The sequence below is a fragment of the Copidosoma floridanum genome, unplaced genomic scaffold, assembly GCF_036245765.1.
Source record: "Copidosoma floridanum isolate Cflo_tuat_1 unplaced genomic scaffold, Cflo_Japanese_pri ptg000006l, whole genome shotgun sequence".
Classification (NCBI taxonomy): domain Eukaryota; kingdom Metazoa; phylum Arthropoda; class Insecta; order Hymenoptera; family Encyrtidae; genus Copidosoma; species Copidosoma floridanum.
This window is the reverse complement of record NW_028321883.1, coordinates 24,662,969-24,685,917: the sequence shown is the minus strand read 5'-3', so window position 1 is coordinate 24,685,917 and position 22,949 is coordinate 24,662,969. Positions and strand designations below refer to the sequence as shown.

At 40.0% G+C, this 22,949-nt stretch overlaps 3 protein-coding genes across 5 annotated transcripts; 1 reads left to right on the top strand and 2 right to left on the bottom strand.

The window, feature by feature from the left end:
- Positions 1-13: 13 nt before the first annotated feature.
- path (solute carrier family 36 member pathetic) lies at positions 14-15,020 on the bottom strand. Of its 3 annotated transcripts, none has more exons than XM_014355035.3 (10): positions 14,682-15,020; positions 5,101-5,143; positions 4,914-4,999; positions 2,603-2,701; positions 1,737-1,887; positions 1,501-1,622; positions 1,041-1,405; positions 754-937; positions 504-670; positions 14-419 (listed from the first exon to the last, which is right to left on the bottom strand). In XM_014355035.3, the coding sequence occupies exons 2-10, from the start codon at positions 5,101-5,103 to the stop codon at positions 127-129; spliced, it is 1,470 nt and encodes a 489-aa protein (XP_014210521.2). In that variant the 5' UTR covers positions 5,104-5,143; positions 14,682-15,020; the 3' UTR covers positions 14-126. The 3 variants fall into 3 exon arrangements, with proteins under 3 accessions (XP_014210521.2, XP_089454654.1, XP_014210520.2); XM_089598528.1 differs by lacking the exon at positions 14,682-15,020 and adding an exon at positions 13,271-13,388; XM_014355034.3 differs by lacking the exons at positions 4,914-4,999; positions 5,101-5,143; positions 14,682-15,020 and adding an exon at positions 2,882-3,126.
- Positions 15,021-19,775: 4,755 nt separating this feature from the next.
- On the bottom strand, positions 19,776-21,251 carry LOC106640823 (uncharacterized). The gene is made up of 4 exons (XM_089598826.1): positions 21,060-21,251; positions 20,686-20,979; positions 20,144-20,617; positions 19,776-20,087 (listed from the first exon to the last, which is right to left on the bottom strand). Exons 1-4 carry the CDS (start codon positions 21,249-21,251, stop codon positions 19,776-19,778), a joined length of 1,272 nt encoding a protein of 423 aa, XP_089454952.1.
- Positions 21,252-21,622: 371 nt separating this feature from the next.
- On the top strand, positions 21,623-22,716 carry LOC111643189 (uncharacterized). The gene is made up of 3 exons (XM_023390599.2): positions 21,623-21,742; positions 21,832-22,540; positions 22,628-22,716. Exons 1-3 carry the CDS (start codon positions 21,623-21,625, stop codon positions 22,714-22,716), a joined length of 918 nt encoding a protein of 305 aa, XP_023246367.2.
- Positions 22,717-22,949: the final 233 nt, after the last annotated feature.

Sequence of the window (22,949 nt, the reverse complement as noted above, 5' to 3'; positions counted from 1 at the left end):
GAATAAAAAATAATTTTGTATAAAAAAATTTTTATTTTTTAAAACTAGACAATTTCAAAAAATATTTACAAAAAATAGCATTTTCATTTACTTGCTTGTAAAAAATCCATTAAAACTTATATCTATTTAAATACTAGTGGAGTTAGTGGTATAGTTTGCGTTGTGGTTTACTTCTAGACTGCCGAATACTTGAACAATTTCCTCAATGGAACTTTTTGAGCCGAAAAACAAGGCCAATAAACCAATAACACAAATGACAACATTTTTAATTGCCACCCAATTGAATTTACCAAAACCAATGTCCCAGTACGTGACAGTTTCAATGAATACAGGAATAATAAGACCCAAAATTGAAAAACAAAATGCTCCAATCAGTCCAATAAACGGAGCGATTGTTGGTACAGCAATGGCAAGGAACACTGAAAAGATAAAATATCATATAGTTGATTAAAACAGAACTTGAGCTGTATGTATATTAACGAATAAATATTTAAAATGTATACCTGCACCAATGACGAGGACAGTTCTTAAAACATAATTGGCAAAAATAGGCTTCTTTTGGAAGCGCTCCTTGATTCCACTCCAGGCAATATCAAGGCACACATAAAACTGCAGACCAAACGTGCAGTAGACGGCAAGACCAATTAAAATTTGTACGCTTTGGGCAGGACTAGAAAAAAGAAAAAAAAGAAAAAAATAAATAAATAAAAATAATATCCTTGATCTGAAACAAATATAAATTTAATAACGTACTATTCGTTTGATGGTAAATTAAGCGTAATACTGCCTTGGCTTTCGTCTCCATATGCAAGATATCCCAAAAAGCCAAGGAAAATGTATATGAGCGTTACACCGGACATTCCTTTGTTGAGCACTCCGCAGAGACCAACAAAATTCTGCGGTGTTTTCATGTTGTTTTCCAATGGCATGACCACTCCTGAAAACCAGTGACACATTCATAAACCCAATCACGAGGAAACGTGTCATTTTTACAAACACCTTAAGCTAGAAAAAAAAAAAAAAAAATACACTCGTCATACCAATGGCCTCCATAGCGAAGATCGTTATGCTGAAGAATGCAGGAAACTTGGCGATCGGCGCGAAATTGTCCAATTCCGCGATTTTTTCGGGGTGCTCCGTTATCTTTCTGACAAGGTAGTAAAAAGTGATCCCGAGCCCCGTGGCCATGAAGAAATTGGCAATCATCGAGACCGGGGCTAGATACTTGAGATCGGGCACCCAACTCAGCAGGATCATCGGCACGAGCAGCATCAGTATCACGACCCGTGAATTTGTGCTGTCGAAATAATTTTCGTACACCGCTTGGAAGTTCTTTCCCACGATTACGGCGTACACGCTGCAGGTGCCGAAGTACGTTATGAACAAGCTTATCTGGATCAAATACCTGCGAGAGACAATATGTTTGAAATGTCATGCGTTTTTTTTTTTTTTTTTTTTTTTTTTTTTTTCATCGGTGCCAGATGCGTTGTGTGCCATTACCTCGATGGCATCGCAAACGGCCGAGCCCACTTGGGTCCATTTGCGAACGCGGCTTCCGAGACGTCAGCAAAACTCATTTCCGTCCTTCGCGTTTTGTAGTAAAGAACGTGCGCGCATTTGACCTGGGAGCAAAACATTTAATAGAAAATTGACCACTTATGTGTATACCGCCTACACCCACACTTTGGCGTAATCGTTGCGTTGAAAGATAAGAGCAAACGTAACGTTTTACTCACGAGGATGTACGAGCAGTGGGTGCAAACAAAGGCCACGAGTATCGTCGACAAAATACCTCCGATGAGACCGGCGCTGATGAAGGCGTTGGGCATCGCCAAAATTCCGGTTCCCAGCGACGCTTTCAGCAGATGGGTCAGCGTATCACAGTCCCTGCAAAGAAAGTAACGAAATGGTCGGTAATAATTACAACTCTCGACGAACTTTCCGTTTGTTTTCCAACGAATTCCCGATACCACCTTCGTAACTGTTCGTTTTTGACAATACTTTGATTTACACGTGTTATCAAACCTGCCTGGGCACGGATGCTTTTGCAATTTTTACTGTAGTGTTTCTTTGACATAAACAATTTTGTTGTAACTACCGGTTTCATTGCTTGACACAATTTTATGCAGCAATATCAATGAAAATACAATTTAGAAGATAATAGAGGAAAAATTATTGCAAGTGTACTTAAAATATTTTACTTTACGGTAACTGTATTACACTTATCTGCCAAAAGAGTATTATTTCTTAATGTTGCGTTGTGAATAGTGACGCATGAAACACATTTTCAACAAAAATGATGCACTTTAATCGTGAAAAAGAAAATTGTTATTTTAAGGGTTTGAAAATTCATGAAAATCCGTTATGCCCAAGTCCATCTAGTCCATCATATGGATACCGATGTTGTAACTTGCTCATCTAATTTTTCACGAAAAATCGTACACGCGACCCACAAAAAGAAGCAAAGAATCCCTCAGATCGCATATGCTTAAATATGTATCGCCCATACTTTATTTTTCCCCTCTAGGTGAGTGTACATACTATATATACCATAAGTACTTGGTGGAAAAAGTTTTGACACGCAAATAAAAGAAGTGCTTACGTGGTCGGATTTGGGACCTGACGTTCTGTAAACGGGTCGAAAGCTTTGTCATCTTTCGTGGCGCCTTCGACATCCATCGGCGTCACTTTGACTTTGTACCTGTAAAATAACAAATCAAAACGATTACCACCTGCCTATATGTATATTGCCCATGTGAAATCGAATTAACAGAAAAAAAATGCAATCCATTTCCCTTTATTCTTAGGGGGAAAAGGTTCGATAAAAGTTTCAACCGTTCGACCAAAGTTAAAAAAAAAAAAAGCGTGTTTTTTTTTTCACCTCGGAGTATCCTCACGATCCGCTTCCATCGTCACTACTGTCGAGTTGGCGTGTATTGTCTTTTCGATTACGTTTGAATAACGTTAATGCGCAGCGAAAATCTGTAGATATCCGAACCCTGATACGCGTACTTTGGTACTCGATTCGATTTCACTATATGTATATAGTACGTGTAAGATTATTATCCGTTCGCGCGCGCAGGAGGGAATATTACCAACAGCGAAAACTTGCACTGACGTAAATATGCGGGAGGATTAGCTTCCGTCCCGATGCAAAGACCCGAAGTGCTCGGCACGAAGGCTGTGCTCCACCTTATGTGGATACCGCCGACTCTCGGGTTTCGTGAGTGCGTTCCTGGTGGGGATCGAGGCGTATAACGCCGGAGGGAGTGTGAGCTTCAATCGCTCCCAAAGCGCAGCTAATCCTGCTAAGTACGTCGAACACGCGTATTATCAAGTTAGTCGTTTTCATTAGTACAATTCCCACAGATAAGATAAGACCGTACAATTTTGGATAGCCGTAGTTTGTCATAAACGTGAGATTATTTCAATGTCGGTTTAACGATTTGACCAAAAACTCCGCTTGAAGTCATATTTTTGTAAGCGCTATGAAAACGAAAAGAAGATGGTTGTATTTGGCAAAAATTCGAGTGTCCTTTTCCGTTTCGAAAATACCTATTGGCCAAGGACTTGATATATTCACAAAAAGATCACTAGTAACATTAAAAATTAAGACGATAGTGGTAATTACTATCTTTTTTTTTTTTTTTTTTTTTTTTGTTATCTAAAATCGTTTAGAGTACAAAATACTTAATAGTTTCTACGAATATTTAAAATTTCAACAACAAAAAATTTACGCTCGTTTTGTCGTACTTTTTCCTGTGTATCATTAGTTGAATTTTATCAATTTTTAATTAATAAGGATCATTGTGATTTTCACAAGGACAACTACATGTGGCTCAAATAAATCAAAAAAAATTTTGATTGTTTCAAAACAATGCATTGTAATGTCTGTACGGGGGATGGCACCAATCGTTCGCCGTCCCAGTTTAAAACAGCGCATCCCTCGGTAAACGCGATTTTATAGAATAATTGTACGGGGCTCGAGGTGGTCTTTACGTTTAAGAGCCGCGGTATTTCTTTCCCCGCATCATCGTTTAATCAACTCGACTGTGCTGAAAAAAAATCTCTAAACTACATTTTAACAACCACATGACGCGATTATTTTCGTCGAAATGACACTGAAGTTCGGAACGTTCCGGGAACGAAATTTGATAACTAAATTAATCAGTTTAAAACAGAGCGAAAATGTAACAGAACAACTAAAAGTAGCATAAGACACTGTATATAAGTCGTGAAAATGATAATTTTCCATAATTATACCCGAACCAAAAAATATCATATATGTGCCTATGCTAACTTCCAACTCATTCCAACTTCTGAATTTCATAACTCGAAATCTAGAACGAAGGCCCCGCCAAAAATGATACACATTGTTTATTATTACATGGGAGACGTTTTTCGATAAGCATACCTCGGTCGAAATACAATCAAACTCAAGATTTGTTTCCTGTTTTTGTAGGTGATACGCGCGCGTGTTTTAAATAATCATTTTCATCGAGCGAGCGACCATCAAATTTCCTGTTGAATTACCGATTCAAATACCAAAACGCGCTCGAACGACAAATATATGTGTACGTGTGCATACTTTGGAATTTAATGAACCGACGGGCAGTTTACCTCCTTTGTTTTTGTAGCAAAACACGTGTTTTGCGATCCGCTTCGGTAAACGATGCATCTTTCGCTGATCATTGTCCAGTGCCACGAGTGCAGCTACGCGGGTAAGGTCGATGTCGAGGAAAGCTCGATCTTGAATTGTAAAATTCGCTGCGGTGACAACACACCGTGATGAATAATTATATTTGTTCGTCGGGAGTAACTGCATCGGGATTTTTTCGCGCGATACGACAAAACGTGAAATAGATTGAATTTTTTTATCGCTTGATTTAATTTTGTATCTATATTGTACTAACTTGGCTGTGAGGCCGTCCTTAAAGTTGGATCCGTCTTGCGGAAGAAAAGTGTCCAACTCCGTTGGCGCCTTGTGGTTTTGTGAAACCTAATGATATCATGAAATAATTATTATTGACTGATGTAAAAAAAATAAAAAAAACTCGGGTGCACGTGAACATTCGAAAGTAACGTAATTGTTAACATTACCATTTTGCAGTTTATTGTCCTTCCCTTCGGACTTTTTGGCTATCTGTAACAAAAAGAGAACAAGTGTGATTAGCATGTTGTTATCGCTACGTTTTCAGGTGAAAGTTTTCAACATTCACTGTATCGCAGGAAATTTAATTTCTATTCAATTGATATTCATGCGCGATAACAGCAGTTACATCAATAATTAGTATCGATAATTTTAATCCCTTACGGCTAGAAAATCCATTAGTCACAATCAGATACTGTCCTAATTGTTTAAACGTAGAAATGAATCAAATGAAGTTGTAATTAAGTGATATAGTTACCACGTATCGGAGATAATGGTAATGCCCGTTTATACATCGAAAAATTTGTGATAGAGTTATATTGAAAATGTACGTGTTACTGAAAGCATATGCATTAGAGTTCAAATGGTACGTGGACAAATTAATGCTTTACCTTCGTTTCAAAGAAAAACATTATAAATCCTTTCCAGTAAAGAATAGTGCGATACTGAGGACATTTTCATAGAACAATAAACCCATTATGTTACGATATCAGTTACGCAGTAAAAACGTTTTTCATAATAAACACTTGTGCCAGTGATGAATTTGACAAAAGCCGATTGGGAGTGGCATTCATACAAAAAAAAAATTACATTGATCTCTTATCGCCATTTCACGGACTATAGAGTAACATTGTTAAATGTTATAACTAAATAATAAATTGTACACGTGGTATGGAAAGCAATTTAATTTTTATTTTTTTATTTTTCAGTCAAAGGATAGTTTTGTTTTTCCAATTGATCAACATTCAAGAATTTATTACGGATACACAATTTTATTTTGATCACAAGAAGGTACAAAATTGCCGACGTTTTTCAAGTTGTCCGTCATTCGAGTTTACATAGTACACCTATCGTTACGCTTCAAAATTCTAAACCAACAGTAAGACCGATAGAATAGAAGGAGTGTGATACAATTTTTTGTGCTGTCCCTATTATTTTTTTAATTTTATGTACCCAGCAAATAACGAGCTTATCCGCGGCTTTTCCTTTGTCACAACACGTTTCAAGGTTACTGTGTTACTATTTACTGTAAAGATTACAATACATTTATTCATTCGTGAGATGATTATGAGATTATTGCCGTGAAAGAGCAAAAGTGTGTGTTCTTGGGTTGATTGTGAAACTACGTCTCAAAAAGTGGACTTTGGAAAACATAAAAAAATGAAATCTTGGTTGAGCTTACAAGGTAATTTCCATTGTTAGCGTCATCAACGGAGATCGCTTATCACTGCCCAATAATTTTTTGGCCCAAAAAAACTGTTATGAAGCTTAAATAGGGCATTTCTTCAAAAATTTGCTTTGTACTATAATATATTCATTCGCATATAGTATTTTAATTGATTGATAAAAGTAGTATTTATATTAATTTCAGAAGCGATAGATGTAGTCATTTCGATATGTTCGAAATTAATGAAGTATCAAAACGTGTGCATTTCGCGTATGTTGATTGTATTTTTCCTTGTATGATTTTTAAAATCAAAATGTTATTTATAAGTGGTTTCATTAGTAATAACAAAAAAAAAAAAAATTAAATTTTTTTTGCTTTGTTTCACAATTAATTAAGGATTTGTAAAAGTTCGATACGGTGAAGCATTTCGAGGTGACGAACGTCGTAGTTACTTCGCTAAATTTTATCAGTTGATGTATTTAACCGCGTGATCTAACAAAAAGCCACTCGTCATTTTCAATTGTCTTGAAACTTTTTTGAATCGTGACCAATAAAATTTAGATGTCGAGTATGGCTACGGTATGTGTATGGGCACTGTCGTCGAATGATAAGATTCATGTATTGAGTATTTTACCGGAGTAAACACTGAAAAAACGATTAAAAAAAAAAAACTTTCTGACACATTTTCTTTATCTTTTTATTTTACATGGTACATTTTTAGTTTGAGATAAGAAAAAAAAAAAAAAAATAGATAAAAAATAAAATAACCCAAAATGTTTTACAACGAATCAAAATTTTATTTCAAGTAAAAGAGATAATCTTCTAATGTGCAGCAATTCCATGAGTATAATTAATGAATGTGTCATATGAGACGCACGCAGACAATGCGTATTAATTATATTACAAATTAATGATCATTTGAAGACAAACGATTTTAGTCGTAGACTTTTTCAAGGCTCAAACAATGTTTGCTCGTTTATACTTCTATCATTAAGATTAGGTATTTCCAATAAAAATCAGAATATTAAACTACATCTATCTTTGAACTTCTACCAATTGTTCCAAATTTTTTTTGTTAAGTAGCAACTGCTACTATTTAATTGTAGATGTAATTACGACTTGGATCAGTGAGTGAACGAGTTCAGCATAAAATTAGCTAGTGCATAAAAAAACAAAAAAAATTGCGAGTCGTGAACAGTGAACTTTCTCGGCATCTATGTGCACACAGTGATAGACTCTCGAGAGTTGGTAGGCCATCCAGACTTTGTTCGAGTGAATAGACCTTACCAACTTAATTATACACTTATCCGATTGGAGTTCAAAGATCCAGCGGAGCAATTTGCAGTTTGTGGCTGACTTTTTGCATCATTCTAAGATCAGCACCTCCGAGGAAAAACACACGCGGTCTTTTCTCTTACCCGATCTATTATTAAATGTACGCCGATGCACATCGTATGCAGGAAAAAGATCGAGTGATCTAACCAAGGGGTGAATACCTACTTCTCATTGACTCTCGCATTGACTTCCGTCTCTTAAAACCACCAGATCTATTTTTGCAAATTCGGTTTTTTTTTTTTTTTTTTTAACCTTTATTTATTTCAATAATTAAAAAAAAAAAAAAAAAAAAAAAAACGAAAATATTGAGATTAATAAAATAAACAAAAAAAATTAACCCAAAATACGTAGTAGAGGACATTATAAAAAAGTGAATTACATACGTTATTGTCTGGGAAATACCCGCAGTTTTTTCCTCGGCTCTTCTTTTGAGATTCTTTTGATATTAAATTTCGCATTCTCGATTTTCTTTTGACTACTACGAGCACGAAATCAGAGTACAGAGCTACGTAAGCTTGGTATAAAAAAAATATACATATATATTAATGATGTTTCACGAGTTGAGCATTAATATCTTGTTTACGGCAGCGTAAATTTGTTTTGAGAAAAAAAAACAAAAAAAATAACAGAAATCTGATAAAAACAATGACTGCGAACTGCAAATGTGTCAAGTTCGAGCAGAAAAAAAATATGGGGCGTGGATGTGCGCGTAACAGTGGTATATATTTTTACCGTTTCGACGACCACCGCATTTGCAAGCTATTAGAGTAGGAAGCAGCGAAACTTGGTACAAAAATACCACTGAAAATAGTCCGCTGCTCGCCTCAAGATGATGCCAGCGATCTGGTACATTTAATTATCTAATTCGGCCAAAGTTTGTGCGTTTTTCTACCAATGTTTACTATGAAATGACTGGTGGGCTTTAAAATAAATTAATTTTGAGATTTTTTTAAGGAAATACAAGGCGCTGAGATTGTACAGCGCCTCATGCGATAAGCGGTGATAAATATTTTGACGTCGGAAATACGTCAAAACTATAGTGATACCAGTGTTTACCGTTTTACGGCACATGAAATTTCAATATTTACGAAGCTGTTGTTCAACATTTCATCATTCACTATATTTTTTTTTCCCCTATGTACGCGAGGATAACGAAAAATCATTATTAGACATATATATAATACGTACACTTGTACTGTTAATGATTTGGGAAATTTTAGTGACACGGATATTACGGTTAAATGAAGTTAGTCTCGCGACAGAACATAATGTTTTTTTTTTTTTAACAATGAATTTAAATGCCCAAAGATATAGATAAAAAGTGATTAAAGAATGTTATCAATGTTCACAATCGAGATAAAAATATTGTTTTTTTTTTTCCAAGTCCCCAAAAATGCGTCCTCAAATCTAATTGTACGCTATAAAATGTGTCGTAACCATTAAAATACTATTAAGCCCACGATTGGTTTTTAATTAGTTGAAACATTTATCATTTTTCAGTAAAACCCAAAGTTAAACGAAAAAAAAAAAAAAAAAAAAGTTTGTACATTACGCGTTAAATTTATATAGATATAGATTGAAGACGCTAACGTGATGTTGTGTCTAATATGCACACACGTATGGATGTGTGTCTACATAACGGTGCTCTCCTAAAGCGGAGTGAATCACGCTGTGGCAAACTTTCAATTGAGCCTCAATTACATTTTACTTAACTGCGTTTGCGTTACAATGAGGCTTCGCGGCACGAGCGCGCTGGCTCCTTCAAGCGCCGGCGCTAATTTTTCTAAGCGACAATTGCGAAAATTTCTTGATCAATGGTTAGATTTTTTTTTTAATTCAATAAAAATTGCAATCATCAGATAAACTCAGTAGAAATCATACGATTTGCGATCAACAATTTTACACATCGTCAAAAAGAGTGAATTAAACGTTGGGTGCTTTTCCCGTGAAAAAACAACGCTAACAAAATTTAACAAATTTTTATCTGCAAATTAATTTTCATGCGAGCTTGAAAAGAAAATGTAGTAATATGATTGTGCTTTTCGCCTTGCAAAGAGTTGAAAACAATTTTAAACGCTCATCGTCAAAAACAACGATTCAGGAAGTCTCTGCTATTTATAGATGGTTAAATTTGTGATAATTATTATTATTTATTATAGTTCCTTATATATTCACAAACCTAATTTTATTGAGTTTTCTACGTAAGATAATTAAATGGCTAATAATCCTGTATTTTATTTCACGGCAATCGAGATTAAATATCGTCACTAAGTAGTTTTTTTCAGTCAAAAAGAAAAAAAGTGACTAAAAAAAATTAATTTTATTTATTTATTTATTTTTTTTTTTTTGAAGAAGCAAAAATTGTTCAACTATTTAACCAAGTATACTTACAATAAATGGAAACATACTAGAGTGACGTTTAATGGAAATTTATAAATATATACACAACACGATAAAAGATGCATAATAGTGCATGAAGAATACGATAACTTGCGTGTAATGCAATCGTTACGCAAATTTGAGGTCACCTAGTATTTGATCTTGTAATGAAAAATATTGTTTTTCAAGAAATATTTTCCGATCACAAACTCAATCGCTGTAGTGTGCCGTGTTTTACTACGCATACTGTGTATTGACTCTCCATGTATTGGGGGTACAAAAAATTAAGGAGTGACAAAACTCGCGATTATTCAATGATTGATCGATGACAGCAACCTATCCACGATCCAATTACTTCGATATTTCAAAATCTTCATTAATATTCCAAGTTACAATTTTTACGCATTTATTGATTAACCCTTCTGCAGTAAATTTCTGCATTTTAATTAATATGAAAAAAAAAAAATTGAATTTATTATTAGATGAAACAATATACGAAATGGATCACGTAAACTTATTAGATAATGCAAACATGGATAATCGTATAATTCAAGATCACTGATCGTCAAACAAAAGTAATCCATTCCACAAACTTTTGAGCCAATATTGGTTTTAATCAATGTTATCGAAATCTTCAAGAGTCTAGTCTTGGGTAGGGTATAAATAGCAATATACAGAAAAGTTGATTGCGACTCAAGGACTCGTTACCACCTGTTCGAAATTTAATCAGCTGTCATCTGGGGTAAACAAAGGCCGGTGTGTGCGCGCGCGCGCGGGTATTTCTGATAAAAATAGCATTCGTAGGAGTCTGAAAACGTTATGTAGAATACACGTGTACTGTACAATGTGTTTGACAAATAAGATATTCTTAGGTAAAAAAAAAGGATTCTTAAAACTTGTAAATCGACAGATTTTGCATCGTTACTTTGACGTAAGCTTGCACGGATGAAGAAATTTCAAAGTTAATGTACACACATGCGTATCTCATCTTGTGAGATTATGTGTATCTATCAATGTTGCGAATGATCATCAACAACTGCAAGGTAAAATTCTTTAAGCTAAAATTTTTCCCGCTTTTTGGAGAGAAAACCCAAACTGTCAAGTATAGGTATTATCGATTGCAAGTCCATACGTAGCTATGCCAGGAAAAGTGTTACGAGGATATCGCATTGAAAAATTTGTTTTCCTTTTTATTTTATCAGCGCGTATTTTAATTGATGCTCGTCATCAATTTGAATGAAAAAAAAAAAAAAAAATTGTAATTCTTGTACCGACACAGTTTGACTAGGCAGAAATTCATCCGTCGTAAACATCAATCACGAACAATTAGCATAAAAATACTTATCTAAAACGAGTATACGGAATAACAAAGCACTCGCGAGATTTTCCACGTACACATCCGCATAATGTAACACCGAATCGAGTATACGTGGCAGTAGCGGGATGGAGATAAATAATTGTTGTTATCGCGCGCAGCAAAAAAGCGGGTCTTGTGCAAACGAAACGAGCACTCATTCATTCGCGCGCCGATAACCAAAGGCGTTGATATATATATATGGAACTTGTGCATCGTCGTGGTGGTAAGTACTCTTTTATGCACACTTGCCGATCGTTCAAATTGACCAATTTGCAACGTTACACGATAGCTCCCAACACGTGATATTGAAAGGGGTACAAAAATAAGTGCAGCGAGAAAGGAAGGAAGAAAAAAAATTATCTGATGAAACTTTCGACGGGCGAGCGCGACGCAGGCAGAAAAAGAAAGAGGTAACCGATACCTGGAACATCTAAAACCGGCTCAAAGCGCCCGACGGGGAATCGGGATGAGCATGTACGTATATACACACACTTTCAACAAATGCCCGTGTCCGTTTACAAGCTTATCGATTCAGACTCCCAAGAGCCGAAACACCAAGATCGGATTACATCATTCCACGTACCGCGATTCACTGAGCAGCTTATATACATGCACGTACTATCGCGACAAATGCTGTTCCGGACTACATCAAACTGTTACATTTTCGCGCATAATGTAGCCACGTGGATATGCGAATTGCGACGACCATACACGTGCGCGCCAGTCTTTTTTCGTGCCCAAGTGGTAAACGCGACGATTTCATGTCTCGTATTCATAAGGTAATTATTTTCACTATTCCAGCGCATGTCCGAGCTCTTTGAAATTCCTTGTCTCATCGCATACGTACGCGATAGTATAAATCGGCCGTGGGAGATTTATTTTGCGAATCAACTTTCCAGCTTTATTTCATGAAAAAAGTGCTACAAGTTGGGAAAAAAAAGGTAGATGCATCGAAAGTTCAATGAACGAAGGGTCTGTAAAGTTGGTGATGTAACGAGTGTCCTTGAAAAACAGTTCCCCCTGGCTCGGCGTCCGAAAATGGCGTTGCGCCTCGCGGGAGCAAAGAGAAAATCCCTTCCACGTTTTCCGACTTGGCTCGACGTGGCAGCCATAAACCAAACGTAAGAATATGGCGACTTGAAGCACGAAAATGCGGACTTGGTTCCTCGTTGATCCCTCGAGGATCGGTATACTACAACTGCAGAGTATCGGCTAAGACTCAATAAAGTGGTAAATCTCGAAGAAACGGTCAACCGCTGAAATCTTTTTAAAAAACCTTTTTTTTCCAATGCCCGCTATTTTTAACTTGGTTGGTTATTTTTCACAAAAGTTAAATCAGCAGTTGTTCCGACGCGTCGCATATCAGCGTCTCAAAGCAAAGCTTCGCTATCTCTTAGTCCCAGGCATTTGCTAGATAAACATTGTAGTACATTTGATTGCCAGACAGCGTCACGTTTTCTTTATCGAAACTATTTATCCAAACGATTGTTGAATACTTGAAATGTTTAATTTACCACTTATCGAGTAGATAAGAACTTAGAATAAGTGTTATATATAATTTATCTATCTCGGAGTACGAGACAATGAGTTTTACTAATCGTTGTGGAGAGATAAATTTGAAAAATGTTATCGAACAATTCCGCCGAGACCCAGTGAACCCAGTTATTGACACGTGATTCTGTCCGATGAAACGATGTTCTCGAATTTCCCAGCTTATAGTTAACGTTTTGCATTCACTCGTAAATTTCGACATTCTGGTGATCGATCGATAACGTCCCGGAAGTATTTACGAAAATTAATTAAAAATTTTAATGCGTCCCGTAATAGCCTTCCGTAAAAATTTAATTGTACTGGTGATTGAATTGTACGATAAATCAGTTACCTCGAGTGTCGATCTCGTTAGAGAGTAGAAGACGGGCGAGCTGCGGTATACAGAGAAATATTTCCGACTTCCACTGCGCCTACACCTGACGCGTATACTGACTCATAAGTTTCTATATGGTACGCGTTTTGTGCCCCATGTGCTCGTTTTCTATACCGAGTGTATTTGGTGTATAGGTGCGTGTATGGGAGTCCGGAGGGGCGAAACGATCGAGGCGCCCATGGCGAGAAAAATGTCAAAAGGAACCTCACGAGTGGAGTTTAACGTGCTGAACTATAACTCCGCAGGAGTGAAATTACACTGACAGTTGTTAAAACAGAAAAAAAATATTATATTGTGCGACCAGATCGGTTTGCGTAATAACTTTTGTTACAAAAAATACCTACAGTACAGGTAAGGCGCTAAAGACAAAAGGGACGAGACACATATATGTAAACGATATATATATATGGACCATGCAGTGGTATTATAACGGAACGCATGATAATGACACATGTTGTGTGACCGCGAGGAGGAAGAGGCGCATACGGTGGAAGCGTGTGTATATACGGCCAACGCCAGCGGCCGATAAAAATATACGCGACCGAAATTCAAATTTAGAGACGGGCCGACGAGGAAACCGAGACTGTAGCTGCACTTTCCCGAGGCTCACACAGGGACGTATTTTCAACGGGGGGTAAGCCGAAAATTGTCTTGGTCGACTTGACTTTGAAAATGTCCGGCGCCTCATGCACATAGTCCCCGAACGGCCGAGGCGACGGGTTTCTCGGAAAATCCAAGGGGGATGGCGTGTTGGATCGGCTATTTTTAGTGGATTTCCGAGCGACGCCGACTGTTACGTGATGTATCGGCGCACGGGGCGCACCGGCGGACCTTTTCGTCGGTCAATGGATCAATGGATTTTCTCCGAACCGTGATTTATTGGCAAAGACGGGGACAACGTGTTCTTGTAAATTTCACTACTCTACGAAGAAAATCGGCGGTGTACTCCGCGTCGTTCGGGCCTACACCACACCTTTCACGATAAAGCGATGGTAGAGGGGAAAAAAAGAAAAAAGACTGCGAGCAATCGGGCAAACAGCGGCGGACACGATTGTTCCCGATCGATCGCGAGAGAGGGCTTAAATTAGGCACGAGCCCACGCGAGAAGGAAAAATCGATCGCTCCGGTCGCGCGCGCGCTCAATCGGGTTCTTGTACTCGACGTAAAAAAAAAAAAAAAAAATAAAAAATAAAGCTACGAGCTGCAAGACAACTTTTTTCTTTTTTTTCTTTCACAATTATCATCAAACTGCTGTTCGCGCGCTTGCAAAATTTAACGATTTATGCCACAAGTATAGCTGGCGAGTGTAATTTAAATATCCGATTACCAACGGAGGTACAAAAATAATTAATAACGTTGTTGTACTCGCCTCGTCGATGATGCTCGTTTACCACTGCAGCTGATAACAATAATGAACACCGTAGCACATGCAAGGCCCAATTGTTGTAACAATAATACAAATGTACACCCGATGGTTGGGGGATGAAAAAAATTTCCTCGTGGGTGCCCGCAGTACTATCTCATAATTTCACGGTCCGGGTCTTCTTTTCGCTACGTCAGCTGGTTTTCCTATGTAAGTACGGCTGCAGGTGCAAGCTTATCGAGTGATAGCCACGCGGTTTTCGTGCGCGTCAGATAAGAGAGCCAATCGTGAACTGAGGAGCCGCGCGAGTCGGATCGGACTGGCGTGTGTGTATACGCGCCGGCTTGGTAACTCCAACCGAGAGTCTCTCCCCCGCCACAGAAGCCAGAGTAACGGAGGCCAGGGTATAGGATATATACTTGCCAACTTATATATACCTATACGAGCGTATAGGCCAGCGAATGGTGGAGTGCATATGAATGTACATTGTACCCATACCCACGCAGAAAAGAGCGAATCGGCTCGTCTCGTTCTTACTTGTACTTCTTATCCCTTGGCTTCTTGCCTCTTTTTCCCGACCATTGGGTATACTATATTCGGCTCATCGTTCCTCCATTTTTCACCACCGCACGTTGTTTCGTCGCGTGTACTATAATTATTTAGTCCGAGGCGCCGGCGACCGGCATACGCCGATTACGTCGGTTCGGTCAGTTTTTTGGTGGAGGCCTCGCTCTCTCTCTCTCTATACTTATATGTATACGTACTCCCACGAGGGATTCACACATGTCTGCCTTTACTGTATAGCTTGAAACGTTCGTCCGATGTTGCATCATGACTATGGGTGCGAAATTCAAGTTCGCGCTTCTTCTCCGTATACCAATGCGATCGGGCGAATTGAGTCGGTCCAAGACGAATATCGGTAACTACACGGTTCGTCTTACATTACTTTCGATATGACGACTCTGTCGGGGACACTTGCGATTCCGTCTCTCCCGACTGAGTTTGCGATTACATTTTAATTATTCGGAATACACGCGATATCGCGCCAAACATGCACACACGCAGCGATTTTGTATCATCGAAGCAAAGGAAAAAAAAAAAAAGAGTATCTTAGCATACCGAAGGAACGTTAACGAGGTATAAGGGGAAAGAGAGAAATTAGCGTGTACACGGATTGATACGAGGTTTTTCCTCTTCGATATAAGATCGGTAGATGCGCGAGAGTACTTTTTACCCGAAAATCATCGGCTTGTGTGTTGCGTATGACAACCTTGCCGAGTGTGTTTTTCGCATCGATGCCAGAACGGAACTTTGGTATAATAATTTAATACCTGTACTCGTGCTCTCGCGTTATTTGCTACTCCAAATGTATTGAAGGTTCACCGATGACGCAATTGAACGTATAGACGGGGCAAGTATACTTATTTTCACAATTATTGCACATTTTTATTCATTTACTATACGGCAAACTGTTGTTGAAAAAAATTTGATGATAGCGTTAAAAGTGATCGTTTGATTGACCGTAAAAACTAAAGTTAAAAAAATTGAAAAAAAAGAGACACACAATAGCTTGTTGTTATTGTCATTGACAGGGGGAACAATGTGTTTATAAATATGTATGCCTGCAACGCCAGACACAATGATTTTATTTGTCTTACCGGTATTTAGTCAATATTTGATGTTTATACGATTACATAACGAACGCTGATTAGTAAATTTTAATGCGACGGATAACATTTATCGTACCTTTAAATGATAAACCTGATGTAACAAAGAGTGCCGATCGTAAAGTTTATCTACGACTTGGTGATACCCATCGATCGATTTATAAGTATGGGCGATTTCATCAGTGCTTTAGTCGAAAGGCTTTAATCATTTAAAGACAAATTTTATTTTCCACATTTTTTCAGTGATTCGCAAAAACTTATCGTAACTTTTCCGATGCCCCTATTCTGAAAAAAATATTTTTCTCTTTAAAATTTCGTTATCACAATTTTCACTGCGATTTAGATGATAAGCACCATGTAAAACGAACATTCTTGGGTTCAAAGATTCATGACGCAACAAGCTCGAGCGCTAAAACCACTCCGACGTCACAGTCGGCATTTGAAAGCTCGAGCATCGGATGGATTACCTGGAAAGACATACATCTCGCACGTTTGCGTTATATTACAGAAAGAAAAAAAAAAAAAAAAAATGCAGACGAAGCCACATTGCTGACGCAAAAACAACTGCCTAATCAGCGCAGCAAACTCCATTTTCGCCTAGTCCGCAGCAAACGTAACACAGTGTTCGTGACCTTCCCTGGCGATGTACGAAGAGAATCGGCCAACAGCTCGAAGAGATCGGTAATGTATATGTATGCCCGGGCACGTGTGGATACACGCGTGGGTCATCGGCCCCTTTTTTTTTATACATATTGAAAGACGCGCAGGACATTAATACGCAGATCGGTATGTATAGAATACACGTGTTGCAGGAATGTTTGTAATGTCTGCTATTGGTGCCACTGTTGCTCATAAGCTCTATATTTATATACGTACATGGTGCACTTTTTGGCTCGAGCTCTTGGGTCTCTTTGATTTAAGACTCGATACCGGTCGCATGATGCAAGAGTACAAAATGCACGCCGAGACGGAGGCACAAACCCTTTCGGCGCAGCTTTCAAGAGGCTGATTTATTACAAAAAAAAAAAAAAATAATGTGTGTTACTTGTATACACTACCACGAGTTGAGTATCTTACACGATAAATTGTCAGATCAAGAGTCATTCAGCTGTTGGAGTTTTACCGAATTTTTTCAAAAAAAACTTTTACTTTCCATTGGTAAAATAAGTATATCGTTGTCTTTCTCAGCTCGTGTCATTATTGAGCCTCTTTTGAGTCTTTCGTTATGTATTTATTGTTTTGACTGATTTCGCCGAGGATTGCCGATAAGTGAGCCGATTTTTGCAGATCGAAAAGTCAAGTGCTGTTTTCACGACTACAGATGATAAGTGCGCATACAAATAAGACGTAATCCGAAGATTGAAAATACACTTTGTTTTGGGATGGCATTTTGTTTTTCCTCCTCTCGTTCGTTTCCGTTGTAATACCATTGGTGCCTCGTTTTTTCGTTCGAAATTGTTTTACTATGCAATCATTTTTTTATTGCAAATTTTTGTAGCTCGAACAAACGATCGACTCTGCAAAATCGTTTTGATCAGAGTATCGAAGCACTTTTCTGTTACGACAAACTGCCAAGAATATTTCGTCAATGTTCAAAATGAAAGTGTGATTTGAGTAATATATAAAAAAAGGCAACGATGGATAAAAGCTTCATCTTTATTAATGACCTATATTCTTTCTGTCGATTTGAAAAAAAAAAAAAAAAAAAAAAAAAAACACTGACTTGCTCCTTACAGTATCAATTCGACTAATATTAATTACTCACACATTGGATTCGATACGATGCGGGTAGTATTAAGAAACGGCCAATCGTTTTTTCGATAACAGATCGTTTCAGACAAAAGGCAAGGACGGCAGTACGATCAAGTACGTTATTTTTCCTTAAACGTATTATTTTATACAGAAAGATAATTGGTTTTTAAATTATCGTAGACTTTTATCGAACACGTGAAATTTTTTCCTCAGATAAAATGACTTTGTCGATTTGAGTTACTGATAAATATTCAATGCTTTTTATACACTTATAGGTATGCATTTGTCGTGCTTAGTTTGAATTGTATCGAATTGATCATTCCCAATAAGATGGCGTACGTATAAAACTTTTTTTTTCAATCCTCATAGCTGTTAAGCTCGAAGTGAAAACTCGTTTGCGTTGATTATTCCAAAAAAACGTGATTCGAATGTAAAATAAGAAAAAAAAAGTCTAACGTACTCGTGATTGGATATTTTTCTTCCTTTCGAAAACAAATCATTTTAACGTTAACCGATGTTGCTTTATGCTCGTGCTTTAAAAATAAGCAATAAACTAACGAAAAAAAAAAAAAAAAAAAAAAAAAAAATTTAATCACGCATTAAATTTTACAGCTGTGCGTACCATACTATTCATGAAAAAAAAAAACTGCGTCGCAACAATTTCGTTGAATCATTTATTCAGAAAGACACTTCTCGAGTGACTTCATTCGCTTCAATTGCCGTTGGCCGATACCCCAAATTGACGTTCAAGTGGTTAATAATTAATAATTCAGAGTATACACAACACGCATTCCTCGACGGTGTTTTCGACAACGCGTGGGAAAGACGAAAAATTTCGTCAGCTCGCAGCCGAATCGTATTAATAGCCCCGCGAGATGTGTATTTTCAAAAGTTAAAGAAAAAAAGTTGCGTCATAACAAATAAAAATTCTCTTTCTGTTTCGTGTACAATAGTTATTTGCGGAGTATGAACTAGATTCGAGGTCTGTCGGATGAAGTTTTTCCGGTAAAATACGACGCTTCAAGGGTAACAGTGGCTTCATTCATACATATAATTAAACGCATACAAATGCGCTCGCGGAAATGGCGATCGGTTACAATTAGACCGGCGCAGATGTATTATTTCACCGATGGAGAAAAAAAAAAAAATTATTATACGTGCCTGCTTTTGTTCGTTCGATGCTGCACGTGTTTCATATGGACACAGTTGCAGGGAAAAACAGGTTTTTTGGTGCCGCACGTGTGCATACTGACGATAAAATATACAATGGGCACCTAAGCCAACAACACTCGGCACTTATCTCTTCTCCGAGAGGTCCTATTATATACACTCTACGTATACATATACCAAACCCACAATAGTCTCAGAATGTTGAAGATGCAAATTTATCTTTCGATGAAATCCACCCAAACTCCATTCTACGATCCATCGTTTGAAAATCCTCATTTATATTTCTCAAGAATTGTCATGGATAACAGATCGTATACATTTTAAATTTATAATATACAGCTTCTGCCCAATCTGTGTCTTTGACATTTATCATCTCGTATGCTAACGACATAGGGAACTTCACGTGAAAAGGATTTATTTGAATTTCATCGAATCAGCGTATAAATCCACCAAGCCATACTCTTGAACGATTCAAACGGTGCACGTGTTATTAGGGATAAAAACGGGGACTTTATTTCTTCTTCTTGCCCTTGGGGGCCTTGCCACCTTTGCCCCCCGAGCCTTCCTCGGTCTGCATCTCCCGCGTCTCGAGTCTCACGGGAGGGCGTTTGTCCGGTCCCTTTGGCGTGCGCATCTCCAGCTGAATGTCCGACTTCTCGGCAGCCCCGACCAATCCCTTTTTACCGATCCTCAAGACAAACACGTCGTGGTCCGGGTCGCTCAGGTCCGCCGGCGTCGCAGCCTCGTCCTCCCCGGCCACGGTCACCCGCGCCGGCTGCTTCTTACCCGTCGGATCCTCGCAGAAATCTATCAGCCCCGACACCTGCGCCAACCAATCCCACGTCATCATCAGAATAGACAAACCAAAGTACCTCTCACCTTGAGCACGACGGCTTTCCCACAGGGCTCCCTGGGGCCCCTGCTCGTCTGGATGGGCCGGCAGGCGGTCTTCGGCTGGCACTCGGGGGCCGGGCGCGGCTGGCTCGGGGCGCTGCAGCCCTCGGACTTGACTCTGGCGCCGGAGCCGACGCGGCAGGGAGCGCAGGGGAGCTTGGGTGGCTGGCAGACGGCGCACTCGTCCTTGGAGCCGTCCTCCGAGAGGAGGCTCGACAGGTCGCACTTTTCGGGGTCGAGGACGCGGCACTTGTACCCCAGGGGCTTGCCCTCGCAGTCGCGGTCGTCGGCTCGGAAGAGGAAGGCCGAGGCGGTGGACGGGTCGTCGCTCGGTGACTCGAACTCGGTGACGATCGTCTGCCCGTGGACGGAGACGCGGGCAAAGACGCTCAGGCTACCCACGAGGCAACCACCAAACACCAGGGCCACGTTCTCGTCGTCCAGGCACTTGGATGGGGTCTGCGCGTCCGGCACGTTGCATACACTTTACCATACAATATACGCTTGGATCCGTGGTTGTGGTTTACCGGTATCGCCGAATCGCCGTATTTCGCCATGTCGATGGTTTCCTTGCGCAGGGCGGCAAAGTGCGGGGTCATGTCGATCTGGGCTTTGCCGACCAGGACGTCCGGCTTTATGTCGTCGGGCATCTTTTTCACGACGCTCATGTTGATCTTGAACTCGGAGTGCATGTTGGTCAGGCCCTCGCGGGACAGGGCGAACAGTACCGATCTGCCGTTGTGGAAGCTCTCGACGTCGTCGGCTATGCCGGCCTGGGGCTCGAACAACGGGTCCACCGGCGTCAGCTGCAGCCCGTCGTCCTGATGTACACACACCAAATTGGATTTTGTGGATTTGCATGAAAATAAAATAAAATAATAATAATAATAATCGCAAGGACCATGTTGAAGTCGAGGAAGCAAAAGGCCACGGTCGTGGGCACGAAGAACATCTCGTTGAGCTTGGCCAGTCGCGAGCTCTGGATCTCGCGCACGTAAAACTCGAGCAGAAAGAGGTACTCTTCTTGACAGCTGTTTCGGGGTGGTATGTTCGCGTCCACCGTCGACGTCGCCTTACATGTCGATTTACTCATTTTCACTGTTTTGCCGGACAATTTGGATGCTGAACTTTTTTCTTTCCTTTTTTTTTATCTCCTAGCGTCGGGAAAACTAGAATTTTGACGTCGTTTGCGAAAATGTTTTCAGGTATAACCTAGAGACTTTGACGGCCAGAAACCAAAGTAAATAGAAGGAAAAAAAAAAAAAAAACAAAACAAAACAAAGACGTCTGCTGCAGCTGTTGTCTCGTTTTTTTGAAGAAAGAAAAAATTCACAGTTTCGGCGTACAACAAAATTTCAAGTGGTTATGATCGATTGACGTAAAAGTAATTACAAAATACAAAAAAAAAAGGAAAAAAAAAAAAAAATCGTTAAGTAGCGTAGAGAGAGAGAGATAGAGTAAAAAATGGGCGACGCCACGCAAGAGCTCTTCCTGGTGGAGTTCCTAATCGACCGGGTGAACATCCCGTCGGTGCAGGCGATCCACGACGACATACTACCCGTGACCACTTGCATCGAGTTCAGAGTGCGTCGAGTTTGCCCCGCAATCGAAGAGTACCGATGAGAAACGAGAAAAAAAAAAAAAAAAAAAAAAAAAAAAACCTAAAATTTCAGATCTTAAACCTGGCGCCGATCTACGTGAGCCAAGACATGGCCAACGAAAAGTGCACCTGCATGGGCGAGGAGCCCCAAGTGTTCCGCAAGGGCAAGTCCTGCCTGTTCGCGCTGCCCCGCCGACTCCTCGACAGCCCCATCTGCTCGTTCCCCATCACCATGTCCGTGTACAAGAAGCTACCCCCGACCGTCCTCCCGGACGTCATGAGCATCGGCTGCTGCCAGATCGAGGCGCGCGACATGCTCAACTGCCTGCTCCAGGAGTGCCCCAAGGCTGACCCCAATGACGACGGCAAGCCCTACCGGACCCTCAAGAACAAGTACCGCATAAGCACGCCGACCGGCCAGTGCGTCGGCGACGTCGGGCTCTTTCTACGGCTATCGCGCCTCGGCCGCAAAGTCGTCACCCAATTCCAGAACCCGCACAACCGGAAGCCGTACTTGTTCAAGGGCTCGGCCAACAGCCCGGTGTTCCAGTGCCGGCGCATACCCTCGAAGTTGGCCGATATGCCCCGGCTGCAGGGCTGCTCGTGCGAGAAGCCCCTGCAGAGCAAGTCCGAGGAGAAGCCGGCCAAGAGCTGCTGCGACCCGGGCCCGGCCAAGACCTCGGGGTGCGGGCCACTGCGTCGGAACAGCTCCTCCAGAAAGAGAAAGTCTCGGGCAGGGCCGAGGCCGTGCTGTCCAAGCGGCGAGAGCTCGGGGAACACAAGTAAGGGTTTTTTTTTTTTTTTTTTTTCGTTTCTTCGTTTTTTCGTTTTTTGAGGTGCGGGGCACTAACTTTCGTGGGTGCATCTAGAATCGAAGGAGTGCCCGGACACCCCGAAGACCAGGCAGTGCGGCTGCGAAGCCAAGGGGGCACAGTCGTTTTCGTGCTCCCACAAATAGATGCCCACGTGCAGCGTTGTAAAGTAAGACGCGGTCCAAGCGAGTTTTTCCTTTGTTTTTGTTTTGTTTTTTGGCGTCTCTAACCTCCGTTGGGACCGTTACGAGGTATACGTGACGTTGGAAGAAAATTTTCAGTGAAAAAAGAATGCCGGGCAAGAAGAAGAAGGGCACGAGCGCCGAGGATGACGGGGAAGCCGAGCAGGAGGACAAGCAGTCGAGGCTGAGGCAGGTGG

What these genes read in the sequence shown, in the direction of transcription:
- path (XM_014355035.3), bottom strand. An exon ending in AAGGACGGCCTCACAGCCAA is followed by an intron (nt 2,702 to 4,913) that starts GTTAGTACAATA and finishes GTTATTTTACAG; the next exon opens with GTACAAAGTCAAAGTGACGC. An exon ending in CAGGTCCCAAATCCGACCAC is followed by an intron (nt 1,888 to 2,602) that starts GTAAGCACTTCT and finishes CTTTCTTTGCAG; the next exon opens with GGACTGTGATACGCTGACCC.
- LOC111643189 (XM_023390599.2), top strand. Translation starts at nt 21,623, where the DNA reads ATGGGCGACGCCACGCAAGAGCTCTTCCTGGTGGAGTTCCTAATCGAC. An exon ending in CCACTTGCATCGAGTTCAGA is followed by an intron (nt 21,743 to 21,831) that starts GTGCGTCGAGTT and finishes CTAAAATTTCAG; the next exon opens with ATCTTAAACCTGGCGCCGAT. An exon ending in CGAGAGCTCGGGGAACACAA is followed by an intron (nt 22,541 to 22,627) that starts GTAAGGGTTTTT and finishes GGGTGCATCTAG; the next exon opens with AATCGAAGGAGTGCCCGGAC.
- LOC106640823 (XM_089598826.1), bottom strand. Translation starts at nt 21,251, where the DNA reads ATGAGTAAATCGACATGTAAGGCGACGTCGACGGTGGACGCGAACATA. An exon ending in GCTTCCTCGACTTCAACATG is followed by an intron (nt 20,980 to 21,059) that starts GTCCTTGCGATT and finishes TGTGTACATCAG; the next exon opens with GACGACGGGCTGCAGCTGAC. An exon ending in GGAAAGCCGTCGTGCTCAAG is followed by an intron (nt 20,088 to 20,143) that starts GTGAGAGGTACT and finishes TGGTTGGCGCAG; the next exon opens with GTGTCGGGGCTGATAGATTT.